The sequence below is a fragment of the Microtus oregoni genome, unplaced genomic scaffold (genome assembly GCF_018167655.1).
Source record: "Microtus oregoni isolate MIOR12 unplaced genomic scaffold, Mior012 000001F_ref0000356, whole genome shotgun sequence".
Lineage (NCBI taxonomy): Eukaryota > Metazoa > Chordata > Mammalia > Rodentia > Cricetidae > Microtus > Microtus oregoni.
This window is the reverse complement of record NW_024543060.1, coordinates 8,137,683-8,157,949: the sequence shown is the minus strand read 5'-3', so window position 1 is coordinate 8,157,949 and position 20,267 is coordinate 8,137,683. Positions and strand designations below refer to the sequence as shown.

At 39.3% G+C, this 20,267-nt stretch overlaps 1 protein-coding gene across 1 annotated transcript in view; it reads left to right on the top strand.

Annotated features, from left to right (window-relative positions):
• The window catches only part of Adam28 (ADAM metallopeptidase domain 28), a 57,665-nt gene that overhangs the window by 23,092 nt on the left and 14,306 nt on the right, over positions 1 to 20,267 (top strand). The window contains exons 11-18 of the mRNA XM_041673984.1: positions 909 to 1,039; positions 2,929 to 3,106; positions 4,674 to 4,763; positions 6,447 to 6,642; positions 12,127 to 12,229; positions 15,082 to 15,241; positions 18,142 to 18,222; positions 18,514 to 18,592. Coding sequence (XP_041529918.1) covers positions 909 to 1,039; positions 2,929 to 3,106; positions 4,674 to 4,763; positions 6,447 to 6,642; positions 12,127 to 12,229; positions 15,082 to 15,241; positions 18,142 to 18,222; positions 18,514 to 18,592 — 1,018 coding nt within the window. The remainder of the gene's footprint in view (positions 1 to 908; positions 1,040 to 2,928; positions 3,107 to 4,673; positions 4,764 to 6,446; positions 6,643 to 12,126; positions 12,230 to 15,081; positions 15,242 to 18,141; positions 18,223 to 18,513; positions 18,593 to 20,267) is intronic.

Genomic DNA, 20,267 nt, shown 5'->3' with positions numbered 1-20,267 from the left:
AATATTGATTGTAAATACCTTTTCTTTTTTTGTTGTGATCAATTTTAGTTTGTGTTTATCAATTTCTTTGCTCTATGCAAAAATCATTGGTACTTCCAATAGTTTTTCCTCTAAACATCATTTGTTTCCGGCCTTGTCTTACTAATTCTCTTTCCTTTACTTATATTGCATTTTATTTGTTCTTCTTTAATTCAATCACTGCCTCACTGTATATTGTTTTAGGTGCATCAGTACACTGAGATTTTTTCACCTTAAATAATTCATAATTCTTCTTTTTAGACTTAACTCTTATATTACCTATTAGTGTTATGTAAAATTTGTTATTTTTATGCACTGGAGTGCAGTCCGTAGAATTTTGATTTTTTATATTTGTCTTTAGTTAATGGTTCCATATAAACTGACATGAAAGTATCTTCTGTGAATGTTCTATAGTTGTTAATAACATCCAGGTAATTTTAGTGTTGTTGAGATTTGTTCAGTCTTAATGAAAAGTAGGCATTAAAATACCTAAACATAGTTACTGGGGTTTGTTCTTTTTATCTTCCAACTGTATATTTTTGCTTCATGGGTTTTGAAGCTCTGTGGTCAGGTATTTACATAAGTACAATCACTGTCTCCCTGAAGAGCTGACTTTTAGTATCTCACAATCCTCACAAATGTTCATTCTTAAAGTGCTGATTGTTTTAGTGTACACTTTGTATAATGCTGAAAAGGTTATACCAACATTTTGTTTGAATAATCAATATCTTTACTTACTTGTGTGTTTTGTGTGTGTGTGTGTGTGTGTGTGTGTGTGTGTGAGAGAGAGAGAGAGAGAGAGAGAGAGAGAGAGAGATTCAGCAGAACTCAACACCAAGAGTATGTCATCATGAGAAGTACACGTAATTCTCCCCTGTTATTACCCTTAGGATCACAGTAACTACCATCTTCGAGTTGCAGGGACAATGGCTCATGAAATGGGGCACAACCTCGGTATGATCCATGACTATTTGAGTTGCAAGTGTCCATCTGAAGTCTGTGTAATGGAGCAGTCACTAAGGTGAGGGTGTTGGGGCATGCTGTCTGTCCCTGGTTTTGATGTACTATGGTTGGTGCTCTCCTCAAGGTAATAGTCAACAACTTGTTCAAGACTTTATGTCTTAGAATTGGAAGAATTTTAACAAAATCAGGAAGTTTACATTTGTTGTCAAATTTTCCATAAACTCAGAAAGAGTGATTATAGTACAGAGTGTTTGAAGAAAAATCTGATGTCCTTCAACAACAGAAGAGTAAATAAAGAAGATGTGGCACATTTACATAATGGAGTATTTCTCAGTTGTTAAAAAATGCCATCATCAAATTTTCAGGCAAATCGATGGAACTGGAAAATATCAGCCTGTGCAAGGTAACCCAGACCTAGAGAGACAAATATAATCTGCCATCATCAGAGAAGGTTCTTACCACAGATGGGAACATAGGCCAACATTATACAGAGACTGAGAAAGCTTGGAACATTCAGTCTTAAATGGGATGTCTCCTCCATTCTATTCCCCCTTTTAGGACCCAGGGAACATTGCAGAAGATGGGGCAGAAAAGTGTTAGAGCAAGAGGGGATGGAGGACACCAAAAAAAAAAAAAATCCTTGTAAATCAACCAGAGTAAAGCATATGAACTCACAGAGACTGAGGCAACATTCCTAGGGTCTACAAAGGTCTGCACCAGGTCCTCTGTGTATATATTGTACCTTCCAGTTTAGTGTTTTTGTGGATTCCTGAGTGTACAAATAATTGGGTCTTTGATTCATGTGCCTTCTCTTGGGCTCTTTTCCTTCTATTGGATTATCCTGTCCAACTTCAAATAGTTTTTGCTTTGTCATATTACATTTTATTTTGTTATATTCTAATATTAAATCTTGGAAACCTGTTACTTTCTAATGAGAAACAGAAAGTGAGTGGGTCTGTGTGGGATGGGCATTGAAGAGGAAATGGGAAGAGTAGAGAGAGGGGAAACCATCTGCAGGATATATTATGTGAGGAAAAAATAATCTGTTTCATAAAAGAAAAAAATAAGGAACTTCTTAGAGGGAAAAATGGGAAAGATATTTATATCCCTATGTTTCTGGAAAAATTTCCACATAATCTTATCCAATTCTCTATCTATCTATCTATCTATCTATCTATCTATCTATCTATCTATGCATATGTGTATTTATTTATTTTTTTTGTTTTGTTTTGTTTTGTTTTTCGAGACAGGGTTTCTCTGTGGTTTTGGAGCCTGTCCTGGAACTAGCTCTGTAGACCAGGCAGATCTCGAACTCACAGAGATACGCCTGCCTCTGCCTCCCGAGTGCTGGGATTAAAGGCGTGCGCCACCATCACCCGGCTGATATGTGTATTTATATATGAATATACATATATGCATATAAGTATATATATATATATTTCCTCTTTTCTGTTCTTATCTTTCTGCCAACTCTATTATTAAATTATTTTAATAATTAAGAACCTGAATTCCCTCCAATTACACATTTAGTATCATTTCTCCCAGATATTATTGCATATTTAAGGCTCACCTTCACTTATAAAATGAAGAGAATATCAATGGTACTTACCTAAGGGAATATGATTTATGCATAAAATTGGACTGTTTTCCATAACGATCCAGGAACAAGAGAGACTACATGAGCTGGCCAAGAAGCATTTTTGTTTTCATTAAAAGTGGTCAATATGCTATACTTTGAGAATGGTCATATTTACCCACTAGGCTGAGATATTAATGTCCACACAAGTGGGCGAATTTAGAAATTTAGATGTTTGCTTAACTTAGTACTTGGTCAGTGTATTAGATTTGATCTCTGCAGTTATTAGTCAGTATCATTATTGCTAACCCCTGTCGTTACCTCCCATAATTAAAGCATGGTGGTACTGCTTTTTCTCTTTATCTACATAGGTTCCATATGCCCACAGACTTCAGTTCCTGCAGCCATGTCAACTATGGGCAGTTTCTTGAAGGCAAATTGTCTCATTGCCTCTATAATACCCCACTGCCTTCTGATATCATATCCATCCCAGTGTGTGGCAACCAAATACTAGAGATGAACGAAGAATGTGACTGTGGCTCCCCCCAGGTACTTCTAGCCCTTTGTACAACCACCTAGCTCATTTATCAGTTGCTGAGAACATAAAGCATACAAGATTATATCATACAACTGAATGGTTCTTCAGACTTTGGATTGGTAGGTATTTTTCAGGCTAGTCTGCCAAGGAACGTGTGGATCTTAATGTATCTTGATTTTTCCCACTAGATCCCTTTCCATCCTCACTTTGTAGCATCCCTCCCAATGTCTTCATCCTTAAAATTCTGGTTATATTCTTCAGGTAGCTCAAGCAACTGTGGATCAGTGAGCATCACCTTGGGGGCAGCACTACAGCAGTGTTTAGAGAGTGAATCGTTTGCTTCCCCGTGCCCACAGACCTGGCCAGAGCGAGAGTCAATATCTAGACCCAGGTCTTGTTTTTTGACTCTCACAGCCACATCACAAGTCTCACATCTGTCAAGACTCAGAACTTGTTGGCATCACAATCCAAACCCCACCCTACTCTCATCCTATTCACAGGCGGGCCAGAACTCTAAATAGGGTTCTACCCTACCCCCATTTTATTTTTTAGCACTTAACAGGTGTAATGCATGATTCCCTCTGGGGACTGGCATTGCAATGACTTCAGAATAAGATTAAAGATTTATTCCTTCTATTCTCAAGGTTAATCTTCCTCTGATGATGGCTTTACTTAAATTTAGGGAAGTAGTTTTAACTCAAAAAGCATTGTAACTCTTGAAGTCTCGCTTTCCAGTAGGAGTCTTGACAGGTACAGTGGAAATTGCCTGAGATTCTAGTTTCTCCAACTGTAGAAAAAGGGTTTGGATCTTTCAAAAAAAAAAAAAACCCAAAAGCCAAAGAAATTATGATGCTTTCGTGGGTGTCCAACCATTTGACATTGCAATATGATGTCACTTACAGATATGTTGAGTCACATTAGAATTTATTCTGGGACAAGTACTAGAATTGAATTAATGGCCAAAATATGTATGTTGATGACTAATTTAATAATATTTAATATCTATATTGAAAATGGAATTAAATTGAAGATGAGATAGAGCCACAACTAATGAGTAAGATTATTTATGTTGGATTGTCCTAAAAATCTATGCTTTTCCTTTTGTTTTCTTTTTCTTTAATTTATTTATTTATTAAGGATTTCTGCCTCCTCCCCGCAACCGCTTCCCATTTCCCTCCCCCTTTCTTTTATATTTTATCAAGAAAAATAGAACTTATGAATAGTCCTATTAAAGACTTGTGAGGAACGTATTGTTCAAAAGAATAGAAAGCATATGTCCATTAAAACATATGAGAGACCTTACCCTTTCTGGAGAATGGATGGGGGTGGGGGAAGGTAGAGGGTGAGAAGAGGGTAGGGAGGGGCAACTGGAGTTGGTATGTAAAACGATTAAAAAATATGTAAGAAAAGTCAGGTACACATAAGCCATCAGCCGCTCAGACTCTTTCTAAGATCTGGGCATATCTCTATTTCACTATAGGAAATTTTTAAAAGATGCCAAGTAATGTATAGCAAACAAGCTATACATGGAATTGTCCTGAAATAATATGTCACTTTCATCTGCCTGATATTTTCTAGGAGTGTACCAACAGATGCTGTGATGCGAAGAGCTGTAAAATCAAAGCAGGTTTCCAGTGTGCCCTGGGGGAGTGCTGTGAGAAGTGCCAAGTAAGGGTCATTCGTGCCGCTTTTATAACTATGACTCTTCTTCTGTACTAATGCTGCAGTGACTATGTTAAGTCGCACAGACACAAAAATGTTTTTCCCCGTAGAAAATAATGACCCAATCACTCATTGGGTATTTTTCCAACTCAACCAGTCTCCCAACAATGCAAAGGAGATATTATCTCAATTTTCTTTTGATTGAAAGGAGTCTTAGAGCAGAAAATGTGAAAAAAAATAGTATGTCTCTTATTTTAACAATCAGAATAGTCCATGAGGGCATTATAGCAAGTGAAAGAAAATAGACTCAGAGAGCCAAAGGCTGTGCGATCTCTTGTAAACGCAGACTCTAAAAAAGTTGACTTTAGGACTCAACATGTGGTTCAGCTGGCAGAGTGCTTGCCTAGCATGCATGAAGCCCCGGGTTCAAACCCCAATGCAGCATGAGCCAGGTATGGTCATTCATGCCCTTAATCTCAGCAACAAAAGGTAGAGGAAGCAGGATCAGAAGTTCAGAATTATCATTGGCTACATAAAGAAGTCAAGGCCAACCCGGATACACAGATCTCTCTCTCTCTCTCTCTCTCTCTCTCTCTCTCTCTCTCTCTCTCTCTCTCACACACACACACACACACACACACACACTGAAATGCCACATTGTTCATCTTGAATTCATACAATGTGATTTTTGAGAAATATAAAACATGGTCATTATTTAGTAGACAAATCAACACGGGCAAATATGACCAGCTCCAAGGCCATTGGGAGGTTCTCCTTCTGCTTCTTCTCATGGGTACCCACAACTTCAGGCTTTCCCCTAGACAGCATAATATCAGTGGATGGAACTTACCTGTACTGATAGATCTGTTAATAAAGTGTTTTGAACTTAGTGGTGCTTCTCATATCTTAAATCAGCACCCAAATTCAAAAACACATTATTTAAATCTAAATTTAAGGGCTCACCCTCACTATATGGAGGAGAAAAAGAGCAGAAATTTATACTGGAGAGATGAGAGAACAGTTCACCTGAAAGCAGTATTTCCTATGACTGGGAAGCAGAAAGGAACTGAAAAGTTTGTTTTTTAATCAAAGTTTCTCTGCGGAAATAGGGGCAAAATTTACAGTACCATTTCAACAGAGTTCACGTAACTAGAGCATCCTTGGTTATTTCTTTCTTCGTAATGCAACATTCCATAACAAGAGTTGACAAGAAATACCCGAATCTAGAATGAAAAGAATTGAGGAAACTTGATGCCTGGGAAAGTCTTGAGGTATGCGAATCTGGCACTTGGAAGGCTGTCTCCTTTTCCAGCAGAAGGTTCACTTAACCAGCAAATCCTGAAGTTGCCAACTTAAAAGTCATAAATCATGACAAAAAGAAGCATTCAACAAAATGAGACTGGCAACTCTTTGCTCTCCATCTGAGACATTGCCTGGCATGCTTCCTATTTTACTTTATGCTTCTTTAGTATTTGCATTGTAAATTCAAAATATTAATTGCTTAAGGACTCAGAGTATTGGTCAACATCAACACTAATGACATGACAAGGATGTAATGCAAAAACAAATTACAATAATAAAAGAATGTCATAGCCCAGAAGATCAAATGGATTTGCTTATGTTACTTTTGAATGTCAGGGCGTGCAAGGGGCAAGGTGATACATATTTTCTATTTTTCTTCTCTTGCAGCTTAAAAAGGCTGGGGTTGTATGCAGAGCAGCAAAAGATGAATGCGATCTGCCTGAAATGTGTGATGGTAAATCCAGCCACTGCCCAGTTGACAGATTTAGAGTCAATGGCTTTCCTTGCCAAAATGGGCATGGCTATTGCTTGAAGGGCAACTGTCCCACCCTGCAGCAGCAGTGCATCGAGATGTGGGGCCCAGGTAAGATACTGTATTTGTTACTTTTCTTGCTACTGTGACAATAAAGCAAAGAAGAATACTTAAGGAAAGAACAGTTGGTTTTTGTCTCTTAGTTCCAGCAGAAATTCTTCATGGTGGAAAATCTTAGGTTGCAGGAGTTTGAGGCAGGTGATTATACTGTATCCCCAGTTGGTTATACTGTATCCCCAGTTGGTTATACTGTATCCCCAGTTGGTTATACTGTATCCCCAGTTAGGAAACAGAAGAAGAAGAATGCCTATGCTCCCTTTAGTTTTCCCTTTTTATGCAGTCTAGGACTACAGCTCTTAGGATGATGTCACCCAAGATGGACTTTCCCTCCTCAGTTAAGCTATACCCAGAAGTGTGTTCCCATGGTGAACCTAGCACTTATTAGGTTGGCAATGAAGATTAGTATCACAGTGGCAAGTTCCTCTCCATGTCTACATCATCCCAGTGATGATGTTTGGCCTTGACCAAAGGACCAAGCTATCCCATTCTTCCTAGAAATGGTGTCACTTCTCAAAATCAGAAATAAGTGTATTTTAAATTTTTAATTGGAGAGTTTCATACATGAGTACTCTGTATGTACATCAATCCCACCCCTTTCCTTAGCTCCTCCCTCCCCCAGCTTGCTCTCAGACTCATGAGATTTTCCTTTTTCTATATTACTACTAACGTACACACACACACACACACACACACACACACACACACACACACCACTGACTCCATTTAGTGATGTTCATACATACACATGTGTTTAGAGCTGACCATTTGGGATGGTATACAGGGTGTTCATAGGTGAAGAAAACTGATTCTCCCTCCATCTCTCCCCAACCATTGGTTCCTGAAAATTTTTATCTAGGGGCATGGCCTGGTGGGTTCTCCTATTCCTTTTGTGTGTTGACTGGTGTGATTATTATACAGATCTTGTTTAGGCAATGGCATTATTGAGATTTCATGGGGTCATATCTAGAAGATGCTATGTTGCAGCCGACATCTTGGTCCTCTGGCTCTTACAGTCTTTCGGCTCTCCTTTCCATTATGTTTCCAGAGCCTGAGATGTAGGAATTGTACTGTAGATGTGTTAACTAAGGATGGGGACCCCATAGTCATGTATTCCCTGCATTTTGGTCATATTTGTATCTCTTTAGTAGTCTCTGCGTGCTGCAAAAATAAAATAAACTTTAAAAAGCTTCATTGATAAGGGATTAAGAGCAGTTGTTTATGGGTATAAGGATAAATGTTTAAAATAAAAGTAGCAACTGTATTGATTAGGAAAAGTGGTAAAAGTAATTTCTTGTTTAATGTCTATGACCTCTCCAGCCACGGGTTATTGATAGTACCAGGCATGAATTTCCTTGTATTTAACTAACTATTAAATCTATCTAGATAGCTGTTAGTTAACTCCAAGATATAAGTGCCGCTATTGCACCATTGGGGAGATCCTGTTGGGCTAGTCATTGTTGTAGTCAAAGGCACAACAGCTGTGCAGAACTAGTCTCCCTTGGCAGCTTACATGGTACCTTCAGATACTTCTGAAAACTGATTTTAGATTATAGAAACACATGTTGTATAATCTAACCTAAGATGTGGTGTGTGTGTGTGTGTGTGTGTGTGTAATTGTGTCACAATGAGTGATAACACTTGTTCACAGGCATCATAGACTATCTAATAAGCACCCTAATGACAGGCAATGCAGTCCCTTGGTGGTGTAGCTCATGGGCTGTCCCATAGACAACCTCCCCTTTAAATATCACATGCTTTTACGCTACCCTTGGTTGTCTCTCAAAACTTGAAGGTAAGACATTTTGCTGAGGACACCACACACTTCAGATCCAGGAAAGTAGAGGAATCAAGTTGGATGCAGGCATATTTTTAAGACCAAAAGTTTAAAGATAGCAAATAAAAAGGCTGCTCTAGTGAAATTTTACTTTGAGATTGACATTTTTTTTGTTTACCTTTCTGACCATAAAAAGCTTTTCAAAACTCATTTTTATCTCAGATTTGAATTCATCTGTGCACACAGGCATGACAGTGGTGCTGGTGGACAGGCCATGAGCTCAAGTGGGAAACAAGTAAATGAAGACCCATGGAAGGCAGAAGAGCAGTGAGGGAGCACGAGAACATTTCAAAGACCATTTTGTCCACTCAAAGTTTAGTGGCCACACCAAGGAAATCATAACACAGGCTTTAAAATAAAATGCACTGGCTGAAGGCTCTAAGATGGCTCGCCTTCCCCTGTAATCAGATTGGTGACTACCCTAACTGTCGTCATGGAGCCTTCATCCTGTACATGATGGAAGTGGATGCAGAGATCTACAGCTAAGCACTGGGCCAAGTTCATGGTGTAGAGTTGGAGGGGAGAATGGATGAATGATATGAGCAAGAGGAGTAGGTCAAGATCATGATGGGGAAACCAGAGGGACAGCTGACCTGAGCTTGTGGGAACTCAAGGACTCTGGACAGACAGCTAGGGAGCCAGCATGGGACTGACCTAAGACTTTATTATCTAGTTATACATGAGTGTAGTTATGTTGAGTATTGACTTCTGTCTGACTCCATCACAAGTTTTGTCTGGCTCGATCCCAAGTCTTGTTATCTCCTCATTTAGGGACCCAGTACATTTTCTCCACAGTTTATTTTTTTCAGTGCCTGACTTTAGTTGAGGTCAAAATTATTCATAGAATTGATATTAAAAATATTTATTAGGTATTGGATAGAGAAGACCATTATTAAATTGATCATTCAAAGGCAGTCACCATAAAATACTAGAAAAGTAGATTTGTTATCAAATTCCATTTTTTTATTTGTACAAGATCATATTTATTTTAAATTAATCTGCAAAAGGTTGTAAGATGCATTCATAAGAAAAAAAAATCACACTTTTGGGTTCAAGATATTCCTGCAAATCAAATCTCGAAGTACTGGAAATGTGATTATGCTATTGTTGAAATAGGAGCAGCGGGGCTGCGTCCCTGGCACTCGGCTGCCCACATGGCTAGCTTAGCTTATGCCCCAAAATAATTACACGGAAACTGTATTCTTTTAAACACCCGCTTGGCCCATTATATCTAGCCTTTTCTCTGCTAACTCTCGCACCTGGACTAGCCCATTTCTAATAATCTATGTAGCCCAAGAGCTGGCTTACCAGGAATGATCTTAACCTGTGTCTGCCTGGAGTGGAAGAATCATGGTGACTCCCTGACTCAGCTTCTTTCTCCCAGCCTTCTGTTCTGTTTACTCCACCCACCTATGTTTTAACCTATGAGGGCCAAGAAGTTTCTTTATTTTATGACACTCCCACATCATGCTATAAACAGGCACTTCATTATAGTGAGGAAATGAAAATGTCCAACCAATATGAACTAAAGCCGACTACACTCCACAGCCCTATAAAGAGCATTAATGAGCATTAGTTAACCTTTGACCTTCTGCAGTTATGAGCCTGCAAAGACTGGCTGCAGGTGTTAGGAAAGATGGCACGAATGTTCACCTAATCCCACACACTGCTGGGAAAATGTGGATTAGTAAAACGTTTACAGAAATGAAGATTTGGAAAATTGACACACAGCCGAAGACACTGTTTTGCCCTCCTTTCCTCTAGCAGGTGAACTCTGAAATATTTATCAATGAAAATTTTTCCTCCGAGACTGTTTTTATGGCAATGAGTATTTGAAGAAGAATTTAAAACCCAAGAATAAAGATGGATCAAACAAACAATAATACATTAATCTAACACTAGTCCTGCTTCTTCTTTTGTTTTAAGATTTATTTATTTATTTATTGCACATGAGTGCTCTATCTGCATGACTCCAGGAGAGAGGATCAAATCCCACTATAGATGGTTGTGGGGCACTGAAGGCCCAGTGCTCTTAACCACTGAGCAATCTCTCCACCCCTGTGCTTCTCTTGTACTGTAGAAAGTTTAAAGTCTAGGGAAAGCACAGTGTTACTGGTTAGGGAAAGGTAGATGTGAAGGTACTTGATGGTGGGTACATGAATGATACTTTCAAATATATTAGAATCTGTAACTCAGAAGTTAGGGATTTTGATTATGACGTTTCCTTTATTTGTACATGAAATTACTTGTTCCAGGAATATATCTATATTGTTTTAATAAGTAATTAATATGTTGCTAAGACCCAAATAATCCCAGAAATAGTCGAAAGGTTTTTTTTTTATCACCTTAAATGAGTAAAACATGAAATTTGTTAAAAGTGTTTCAAGTATAGAAATCAACATCATATTTTTTTCTTGAAAATAGAGGAAACTCTTCATAAGTTTTTGCTTGTTTTACTTTGTTAATTGTCCCTCAGAGGTTTGTATCCAGCTTGCTAGAGTTTAAGAGCTGTTGATCATTGAGTAGGGTAACGAGTCATGGGGTGAGGCTGAGGCTGAGGCTTGGGGAGAGTTGGGTAAAGTTGGCTTCTTATATTCCTGTGTGACTTGGCGTGAGTCTCCATTTCCTTACTGATACCTCACTTAGGATGGCAGTAAGAACTCATATACTACTGAACGGGTCCTGTTCTCAGTGGCTTACACATATCAACTCATTTAATTATCTCATCAAGCCTATGAGTTATGGACTACACCACATCACACACCCTCATTTTATAGATGAGCAAGCTCGGTGGTTAAGTTCAAAGTAGGTCAAGTAGTAGCTCAGTTGTGCTTAAAACCCGAACTCTTAACTGCTGAGCTTAGTGCCCATCTGCTGGCTATCTGAGGCTGATTCCATGGAAAGTGGAGGGAGTGCTTCTTGGCACCGTGCTTGGCACACAGGAGGCATTTGGTTAAACATAACCACTAGTTGTTGTGGCTGCATTTTGTATCTGATTATTAATGCTTGTGGGCCTCTAAAATAATAATGCAATGGCAACATCCTTCTGGCTACGTCTTTTATTTGGATGAAATCTTTTTCAACCCTCAGCAAGTCATACAGATATTTTCAAATACCCAAAGAGCAATTATAACAGAATATTTAAAAGACCATTTTAAATTCCACTTAACTCCTCTGATACTAAGTTATTGAGGCTTGTGTCTGCAAATTCTCAAAAGAAGTATGCCCAAATAGCACAAACCTATATCCCTGATCTCAAAAAGCTAAATACTACATGCTCTAAAATATAAAATTTGAATGTCAGCATTTACCTATGGCACTCATGTAACAGGTTAAAGTTCAGGCACTCTTAAAATGAGTAAAAGGACCAACAGCTATGTGTCTAAAGTATTCATGAAACAGTAAATGAATTTTACTTTTGGGGCGGGTCCTATTCTGTAGCTTTCTCAAGGTATATATGAAAATACCTCAAAGTATAAAAAATTGCAATCCAGAACATTTCCAATCTCAAGGATTTTGGATAAGGTCTATTAAGTCTGTACTCTTAATGCTAACTTTATAGTTTGGTCGTATTATATAGTAACCCATTTCCTACCTATTTTCTCTTTACGTATGTCACCTTCATCTGCACCTGACTCCAGGAACCAAGGTGGCAGATCAGTCATGTTTCCAGCACAATGAAGGTGGCTCAAAGTATGGATACTGTCACATAGAGAACGGCACGCACGTGCCCTGCAAAGCAAAGTAAGTGACGGTATTGTTTGAATCTTTCCCCACAGTCCCCTCTGGTACAACGGCACATTTCCTCCCACGTATCCTGGCTAATTCTAGTTCAAGAGAAATGATGTCTGTTCTAGAGAGATAGTTCAGAAGTTGAGAGCACTTGCTGCTACCATAGAAGACCTGGGTTCAATTTCAGTACCCACATGGAGGCTTCCAACCACCTGTGGCTACAGTTCCAGGGAAACCAGAGCCCTTTTCTGACTCTTTTCTGACTTCCTTATTCAAATGATACACATACATACATGCAGGCCAAATGGCCTCTCTCTCTCTCTCTCTCTCTCTCTCTCTCTCTCTCTCTCTCACACACACACACACACACACACACACACACACACACACACACCGCGCGCGCGCACACACACACACACTCACACACACACAGACACTTAATATAAATATATCTAGAAAAGTATTTTAAAAGATACTTTTTCAATCAGGTGCTTTTCATTATGAGTTTCTGGATAGAAATTTTATCTACCCAAAGAAACCACCAACATATATATATATATATATATATATATATATATATATATATGTGTGTGTGTGTGTGTGTGTGTGTGTGTGTGTGTATATGTATATATGTGTATATATGTATATATATGTATATATATTAAATTTGTCATGACATTTGCATGAGAAAGACTATACTAAGAAATGTGGCTAACAAGTCACCTGAAGTGCTCATTTTAATTTCAGTATCTGTATCCTGAAAGAAAGGTAAAAAATTATGCCAAATAAACTTGAGATATTTTTTTACATATATGTTCTGCCACTCTAAGATTCAAATTTAACTCAAATATTTTGTTTTTCATTTCAATTTTAAATATAGGCATTAAGATGTGTTTGTGTATGTGTATGCCACATGTGTGCAGGTGCCCACAGAGGCCAGAAGAGGGCATCATAGCCCCTAGAGCCGGAGTTACAAGGGTGCGTCTGGAAACAGAACTCTCATCCTGTGAAAGAGCAGCCCTAGTTGGCTTTCTATGAACAAATAAGTGTCTCTCCTGCCCCCTAAGGTGTTTAATAGAGGATCAAATGTTTCATGCCTGTTCCAAATTTTGTAGACAGAATTTGTAACAAAAGGTTGAACAGCAGGAGCCCTTTTCAAAGCTTTCCTACTGAACACTGACATTGTTAGATAATTAATATTAACAGATTAGTTGGGTGGTAGAGACCCATTGAGGGGATCTGGGCCTAAAGGGCAAATTTTGTCATATGACTTTTCCTTTATAGGAACACAGAGCAGATTAAAAATGAAACAGTTATGGAAAAGGCCATACACAGGCTCAGCAAAGTGGTCCATAGAGTGGGAAGGAAGCAGGGCTGGTTCATCATTCCTCTATAGCCTGCGAGTATCTTTTTTGCTTTGATAGTTGTGTTAACAGAAGATAACGAGTATAATAAGAAGCTCAGACATTTCACCCTCTTCCAGAACCATTTAGTCACTTAATAGCCATGACCTGTGTTGAGCAGTTATCTCCACACTTCCTGTGCCCAGCACCATCCTTACAGGCTTGTCACGAATCAGCCTCTGACTATTGAAGAGCACCCAGTGGAGTCTGGAGAAGCTGTGACTTCCTAAGTTTACCAACCCTATTTTCTCCAACCGCAGGCAGTAATAGAAAAGCCTGTTCTCCCCGTTCTCCCACTTCTAGACAACTTGCTCACAGGCATCCTCCAAATTTCGCATACATCACTTAACTGTGACCATATTGGCTTTGGCTTTTTCTGGATTTTCTGGTGGTCAGTGAATGGCTTCCCTGAGCAGTTTAGCCTGCACATCCAGAGGGAGAGCTCTGAGGGCCACATGGACTGCTTGGATTTGTCAAGAGATCTCTGGCTCTGTATTGACCACTCTGTTGTGGAAAACTGAGGCTTTTATCTTTTAGAGTTTATCTGAGGAAAGTAAAATAGTAGAAATAAATGACTGTCTAGGCCCCTGTGTAAGGTCAGGGACCTACCCTTTGTGTATCCTCTAGCTCTGCCCACAAGCTCTTCTCTGTCAGTGGTTGTGTCACCATCTCCACCTATCACATCCAGCCCCAGTTTACCTTCTATTTCTGTGATGAAACACTCTGACCCAAAGCTACTTTTGGAAGGAAGGATTTGTGTGACTTACACTTCCAGGCTCCAGTCCATCACTGAGGGAAATCAGAGCAGGAACTGAAGTCAGGAACCTGGAGGCAGAAGCTGATGTAGAGGCCATGGGGGAGTTTTAATTACTGTCTCCACTCCCCATGGCTTGCTCAGTTTGCTTTCTTACACACCCCAATACTGCCTTCCGAGGGACAGCACTGTGATGCTGGATCCTCCTGCATCAATCATTAATCAAGAAACTTTCCCCCAGACATGCCCATAAACTGGTCTGATGGGGACAATTCCTTAATTAAGATGTTCTCTTCCTAGGTGACTGCAGTTGGTGTCAAGTTGATGAAAACTAACCAACACATTTTCCATCATTTAAACCGAGGGAAAGATGCCCATAAATGGGGCGTGTCCCCTCATTCAAGGCCACCTTCTAGAATTTAGGCCCAAGATTCTTCCCCTACCCCTATTAGCCATAACTTGGATAATTGGCAAAAATTAGTTGTAAAGGGATCTGTATTTGACAAGCAACACATTTTGCTAATATCTGAGGGTCCTATGAGTGCGGAATAAGGACATTGTACAAAGGTACAACCAGAAGTTGCTGCTGTTAGGGAAATATTATTTTTTAAATATTGACAAACAAAGGTTGATTTGCACTTGTATAAGACTGAAATTTGAATTCTAGGGTAAAGTTTTTGATTTTGTTGTTGTGCTCTTGTTTGTAGAGATTCCATGTGTGGGAAGTTGTTCTGTGAAGGTGGGTCACATAATCTGCCGTGGAAAGGACTTACAGTATCTTTTCTGACATGTAAACTATTTGCTCCTGAAGACACCAGTCAAAGAATAGGCATGGTGGCTAATGGAACCAAGTGCGGACAGAACAAGGCAAGTTGAAATTGTGCTTCCATGATTCATTATCTGACACCCACACACGTACCTGGATTTTTAGCTCAGTACTGTTTCTTCCAGTTTCTGTAATCACAGTACACACACTGCTAGGATAATATAGGATGTAGAGGAACAGAGAAAAAACTAACAGAGGCTGAAATAAATAGGACAATTATTATCTCACACAGTGGTAAGTTCAGAGAAACAACAGCCTATATGGTAAACCCAGTGAAGCAATGCCACCACCAAGGCCCAAAAATGTCTCTCCTTGCCTCCTGCCATCTCCAGTATGCCATTCTACACATTCACAACGATGCTCACCATCCAGCACTGCAGGAGCAGGCTGTCCCGTGTGCATCTTTTCTTAAGAAAAGGAAATTTCCAGATTGTGTCTTTGAACAAAATATTCTAAAAGCATTTAGAATTTCTCATTTAGTGTTTTTTTTTTGTGTGTGTGTGTGTGATTGTTCCCCCAGAAAATGATGTGCCCTGGTTACTCTAATTTGTTCTTGTATTGATGAATGGGAAGGGTAAGTGACAGTAAACCAATAAATCCTATTTTTAAAGATAAAAAAAAAAGAAAAGGAAATTTCACTGAGACATAGTTATGAACACCGAGGTGTCGTGAGCTTTCATTGCCCAAAGTTTTACCACCCAATCGCTTGCAGTGTACCTGACAAAGGACAGGGAAGTACCACGTGGCCTATGTTTGTTTAAACTCACCCACAGGACACTGGAAAGCATTTGTCATACAAGGAAGCACATAGATACCAGTGTATTAATAAAGTCAGGTGTACACAGCCATCTTCCTTGTGTGCCAAACAATTCAGATTAGTAATGACCCTTAACTCTACTTCAATACATTTGGATATTTACTGTTGAAAGTTTCCCATTTGCTTTTGACAGAGCATTTTATTCAAATGCAATCATACAGGAAATCGAAATGTGAGAAAAGATGAGAACAGAGCCACAGCCAACACCTGTGGCCCCTCGTATCTTCCACAGAGTTTCACGCTCACATGTTTGTGTTTTGATTTATGTGTGCCTGCACCCATCTCTCTGATAGTGTTTAATTAGTGCCCACGATATGCTTATATCATGTTATCAAACTTGATAAATATTTTAGTATTTACATCTTTCTTTTTTTAGTTTTTGAGTATTTCAGACATGTATGGAGTGAAATATGACAAGATACACCTCCATTTCTCCCTCCAACTCTCCCAGTATCCTCTCCAACACTTCCCCTTATGACTTCGTTGTTATTCCCCTGCCCTCGTCATCTTATTCCTCCTTCTCCTTTTAATAGCTCACTAAGTACTATTAGTGCTGCTCATAGGTGCAAGGATATGGGGCCATACAATACAATGGAACATAAAATCCACCAGTTGTCACACACTCATAGAAAAACAACTCTCTCTTCTTCAGAAGCTGTCAATTGCCAATAGCTCCCTAATAAATGTTGGGACTGAAGATCATCTACTACATCCATGCAGAAATGTTGGTTGGCTTGATCTTATGCAGACCTTGTGCAGGAAACTGAAACAACTCTAGCACTCCTTTGCATAAACACAAAGGCAATTTTTATTCTCCTATAGAGACACTTAAATCCCCATGCTAATTATAACTTTCTACACAATAGTTAGAAAATAGAATCAACTTAGGTGTCCATCAACAGAGATGCAGTATCTATACAAAATGGAATATTAGTGGCAAGGAAAATTGAAAGCACCAAACTTGCACATAGATGGGTAGAAATGAAACAAATTATTGTGAGTGAGGTGATTCAGGCTCATAAAGACAAACTTTGTCAATTCTGGTGCTTCAAAACTGGCAGATGCCCAGTCAATGACAGTGCTTCTAATAATGGTACATAGAAGAAGAAGTATGGCATTTACTTTCTACTCACAGTAGTAACTGTTGTAGCATCATATGTAATGGGATTCCAGCACTCCCTTCCAGATGTTCATTACATCAGTGATGAACATAGTTCATAGTTCATCAGTGATGACCATAGTTCTGTGGTTAGTAATAGGTCCAAATGTGAGGAGCTGTTAGGTGAAAAGAAATACCTATTAGGAAGGAAGCAAAGGTTATCTTAAGATGGCTTTCTAAATATTTTATTATATACTAAAAATTATAGACGTTGGTCTGTCTGAAAACCTGCTAGTGTTTACCTAATAAAATGTTGAGTTTAGTTGCTGTTAATTGATTGGTCAGCAGCTCTTGCTGCTATTTCCTAGTTCCCCAAACCTATAGAGCTCACAACTGCACAAAACTGCAACTCTAGGGGATCTCAAACTCCTTTCTGGCCTCTGCAGCCACTGGCATACATATGACATTCACTCACAGACACATGGATGAAAATAATAGTAAGAAATCTTAAGTAGACACAACAGGCCATATGCACATATGAACTCAAAGCTGCTGTGACAGCATGAACAAGACTAGTGTGAGCTCAACCAGACAAAATCTTATCAGATAGCTGGGAGGTAGGCACACAGCTCTACCTCTAGCTGAGCTATTGTTGGCATCTGATGGCTAATGGAAGAGATGATTTTCTCTAAAATTATATTCCCTGGAAAGCCGATGACACTCTTGTGGAAGGCCACACATTCAAGAATATTTTGACAGTGTAAATTGATTCTGATTTTTTTTTTGTTTTAAAGACATCATATGGGTGGGTTGGGCCTGGACTTGGAAAAAGTTGGGGGAGAAAATACGATCAGAACATATTGGAAATTCTCAAGGAACAGGGAAGTAATAAAAAATTCTTTTAAAAAGATGAGTTTAACGACATAGAACTGATGCAAATTTTCAGACTTAATTTCTGCCAGTCATTGACAGAGGTGGAACCGCTGGAAGCGCTCTGCTGAGTTCGTATTTCCATGTCGTTTCAGGTGTGCATTAATGCGGAGTGTGTGGACATGGAGAAGACATACAAGTCAACCAACTGCTCCTTGAAGTGCAAGGGGCATGCAGTAAGTTTGGAACGCAGGTATCCCCGGTTTGATATGCCATTTCAGTTCTGTTGCTATAAAGCTGAACTCATATGCTCAGTGCTCAGTGACCACAATTACCATGTTTATCTGATCCTCCGGAGTATATAGCATGGGACACTGCTTCTGAGAGACCATTATCGAAATCTTTGCTTGTCATTACTACTTCAGTGCAGGGGTCCTTCTCATGTCAAAATCCACTTCATTGTGAAAGAATGGGACCTTGGATGGTACACTAAGTCTCATGGTGACACAGCATCCTTCTTCCACTAGGTGTGTGACCATGAGCTGCAGTGTCAGTGCAAGGAAGGATGGGCCCCTCCTGACTGTGAGGATTCTGCCGCAGTCTTCCGTAGGTAACTCTGCGTCTCTGGCCTGAAAACCTGTCCCCTTTGGCCAAGCTCTTCCTCTGTTTTTGTATTAGTAACTTTCCTGCTGCTGTGATAAAAATGCCCAACAAAAGTGACTTGAGAAGAGGTAGGCTTGTTTAAGGATGTCCTCTATTATGGTGGAAAGTCCTGGTAGCTGGAGAAGCATGAGGCAGCTGGTTACATTGCTTCCAGAATCAGGAAACAAAAAGATGGCTGCTGGTGGGCACCTCTCTGCCTCTTCTTTTTTAAAAAATATTATTTTATTAAAATCTGTTTCATAGAATGTATTTTGAATATATCTTTTCCCCTTCCCTAACTTCTCCCAGATTCTCTCTACAGTCCTACTCAGACAGCTTCATGTTGTTCCTCTCTCTTTCAAATAAAAGACCAAAACTGAAAAAAATATAGAAAACAAAAATAAGACAAAAAATACCAAAACAAAACAAAAGTTACTCAGAAATACATGGAGTCCATCTTGTGTTGGCCAACTACTCCCAGACATGGGAATTGTCCTGGAGTGAGATTAATATACACAGTGAGAACTCACTGAGAAAACTGACCTTGGCTTTCCTAGTGATTATCAATTGTAGATAATTTTTTGTTTAGGGGTGGGATGTTGTGTCTACTTCCTCTTCTTTCTGCTGGGAGTATGCCTGGTTTGAACCTGTGCAGGTCCTGTGCATGCTGTCACAGTCTCTGTGAGTCCATCTGTATTAATCCAGTTGTGTCTAAATGGTTCCAATTCCTCAGAGTTATCCATCACTTCTAGCTCTTACAGTCTTTTTGCATCCTCTTCTGCATAGCTCCCTGAGCCTTGAGGTGAAGGGTTGATAAAGACAGCTCATTTAGTACTGATCTCTGCCTCTGGCCCAAGGAATGGTTCCACCAACTTTTAGGGTAGATCTTCCTACCTCATTTAATCTGGAAACTTACTCACAGATAGTCCTGGAGTTTGTCTTCTGGATGATCCTAGTTCCTTCACCTTGACAGTATTGTCTTTGACCCTACGATATAGGGTTCATTGTCTTTTTTCTTTCCTCATCAAATTTCTGTTCTGTAGCTATTGAACATATGCTATTCACCCCCAAATTTTCTTTAGCAATATTCAAATAAGGTTTTCAACACTCTTACATTGTCAAACGTCATACAAAAAGATAACTTCATACAAAAAGATAAATTCATTTGTAATATTACTTTACTATATCTTGTTTTCTTGCTTGCTTTATGTCTTATCTATTTTCACAATGCTGCACAATTGTTAGCTAATATTAACTCATGAGACTCTCTGAGAACATGACTTGGATTATGGTGGTAGGTCTAGATTCTGCTTTCTGAGTTAGTTTTCTTTATTTTGAGGTGTGCTGTCTTATTCATTCAAATGCTGCCTCCAGGTTGGCTGTCTTATTCACCCACATCCTGCTTCCAGATGCTCTCCAGCTTATCCACACGCTGCCCACATTTCATTTGACTCTTTTCCTTTGGCATGTGTGATCTTTGTTAGACTAGGGGATAAGCTGACTCAAACTGGTCCAATGAGTCTTCCTTGCATTTGGAGTGTTTGTTGCTCCTACTGACATTTCTTTGGGTAGAAGATAGGACTCAAGTAGGAGGCAGGACGGCAGGACACCCTAAAGGTCGTCAAGGAGGGAATGAGCC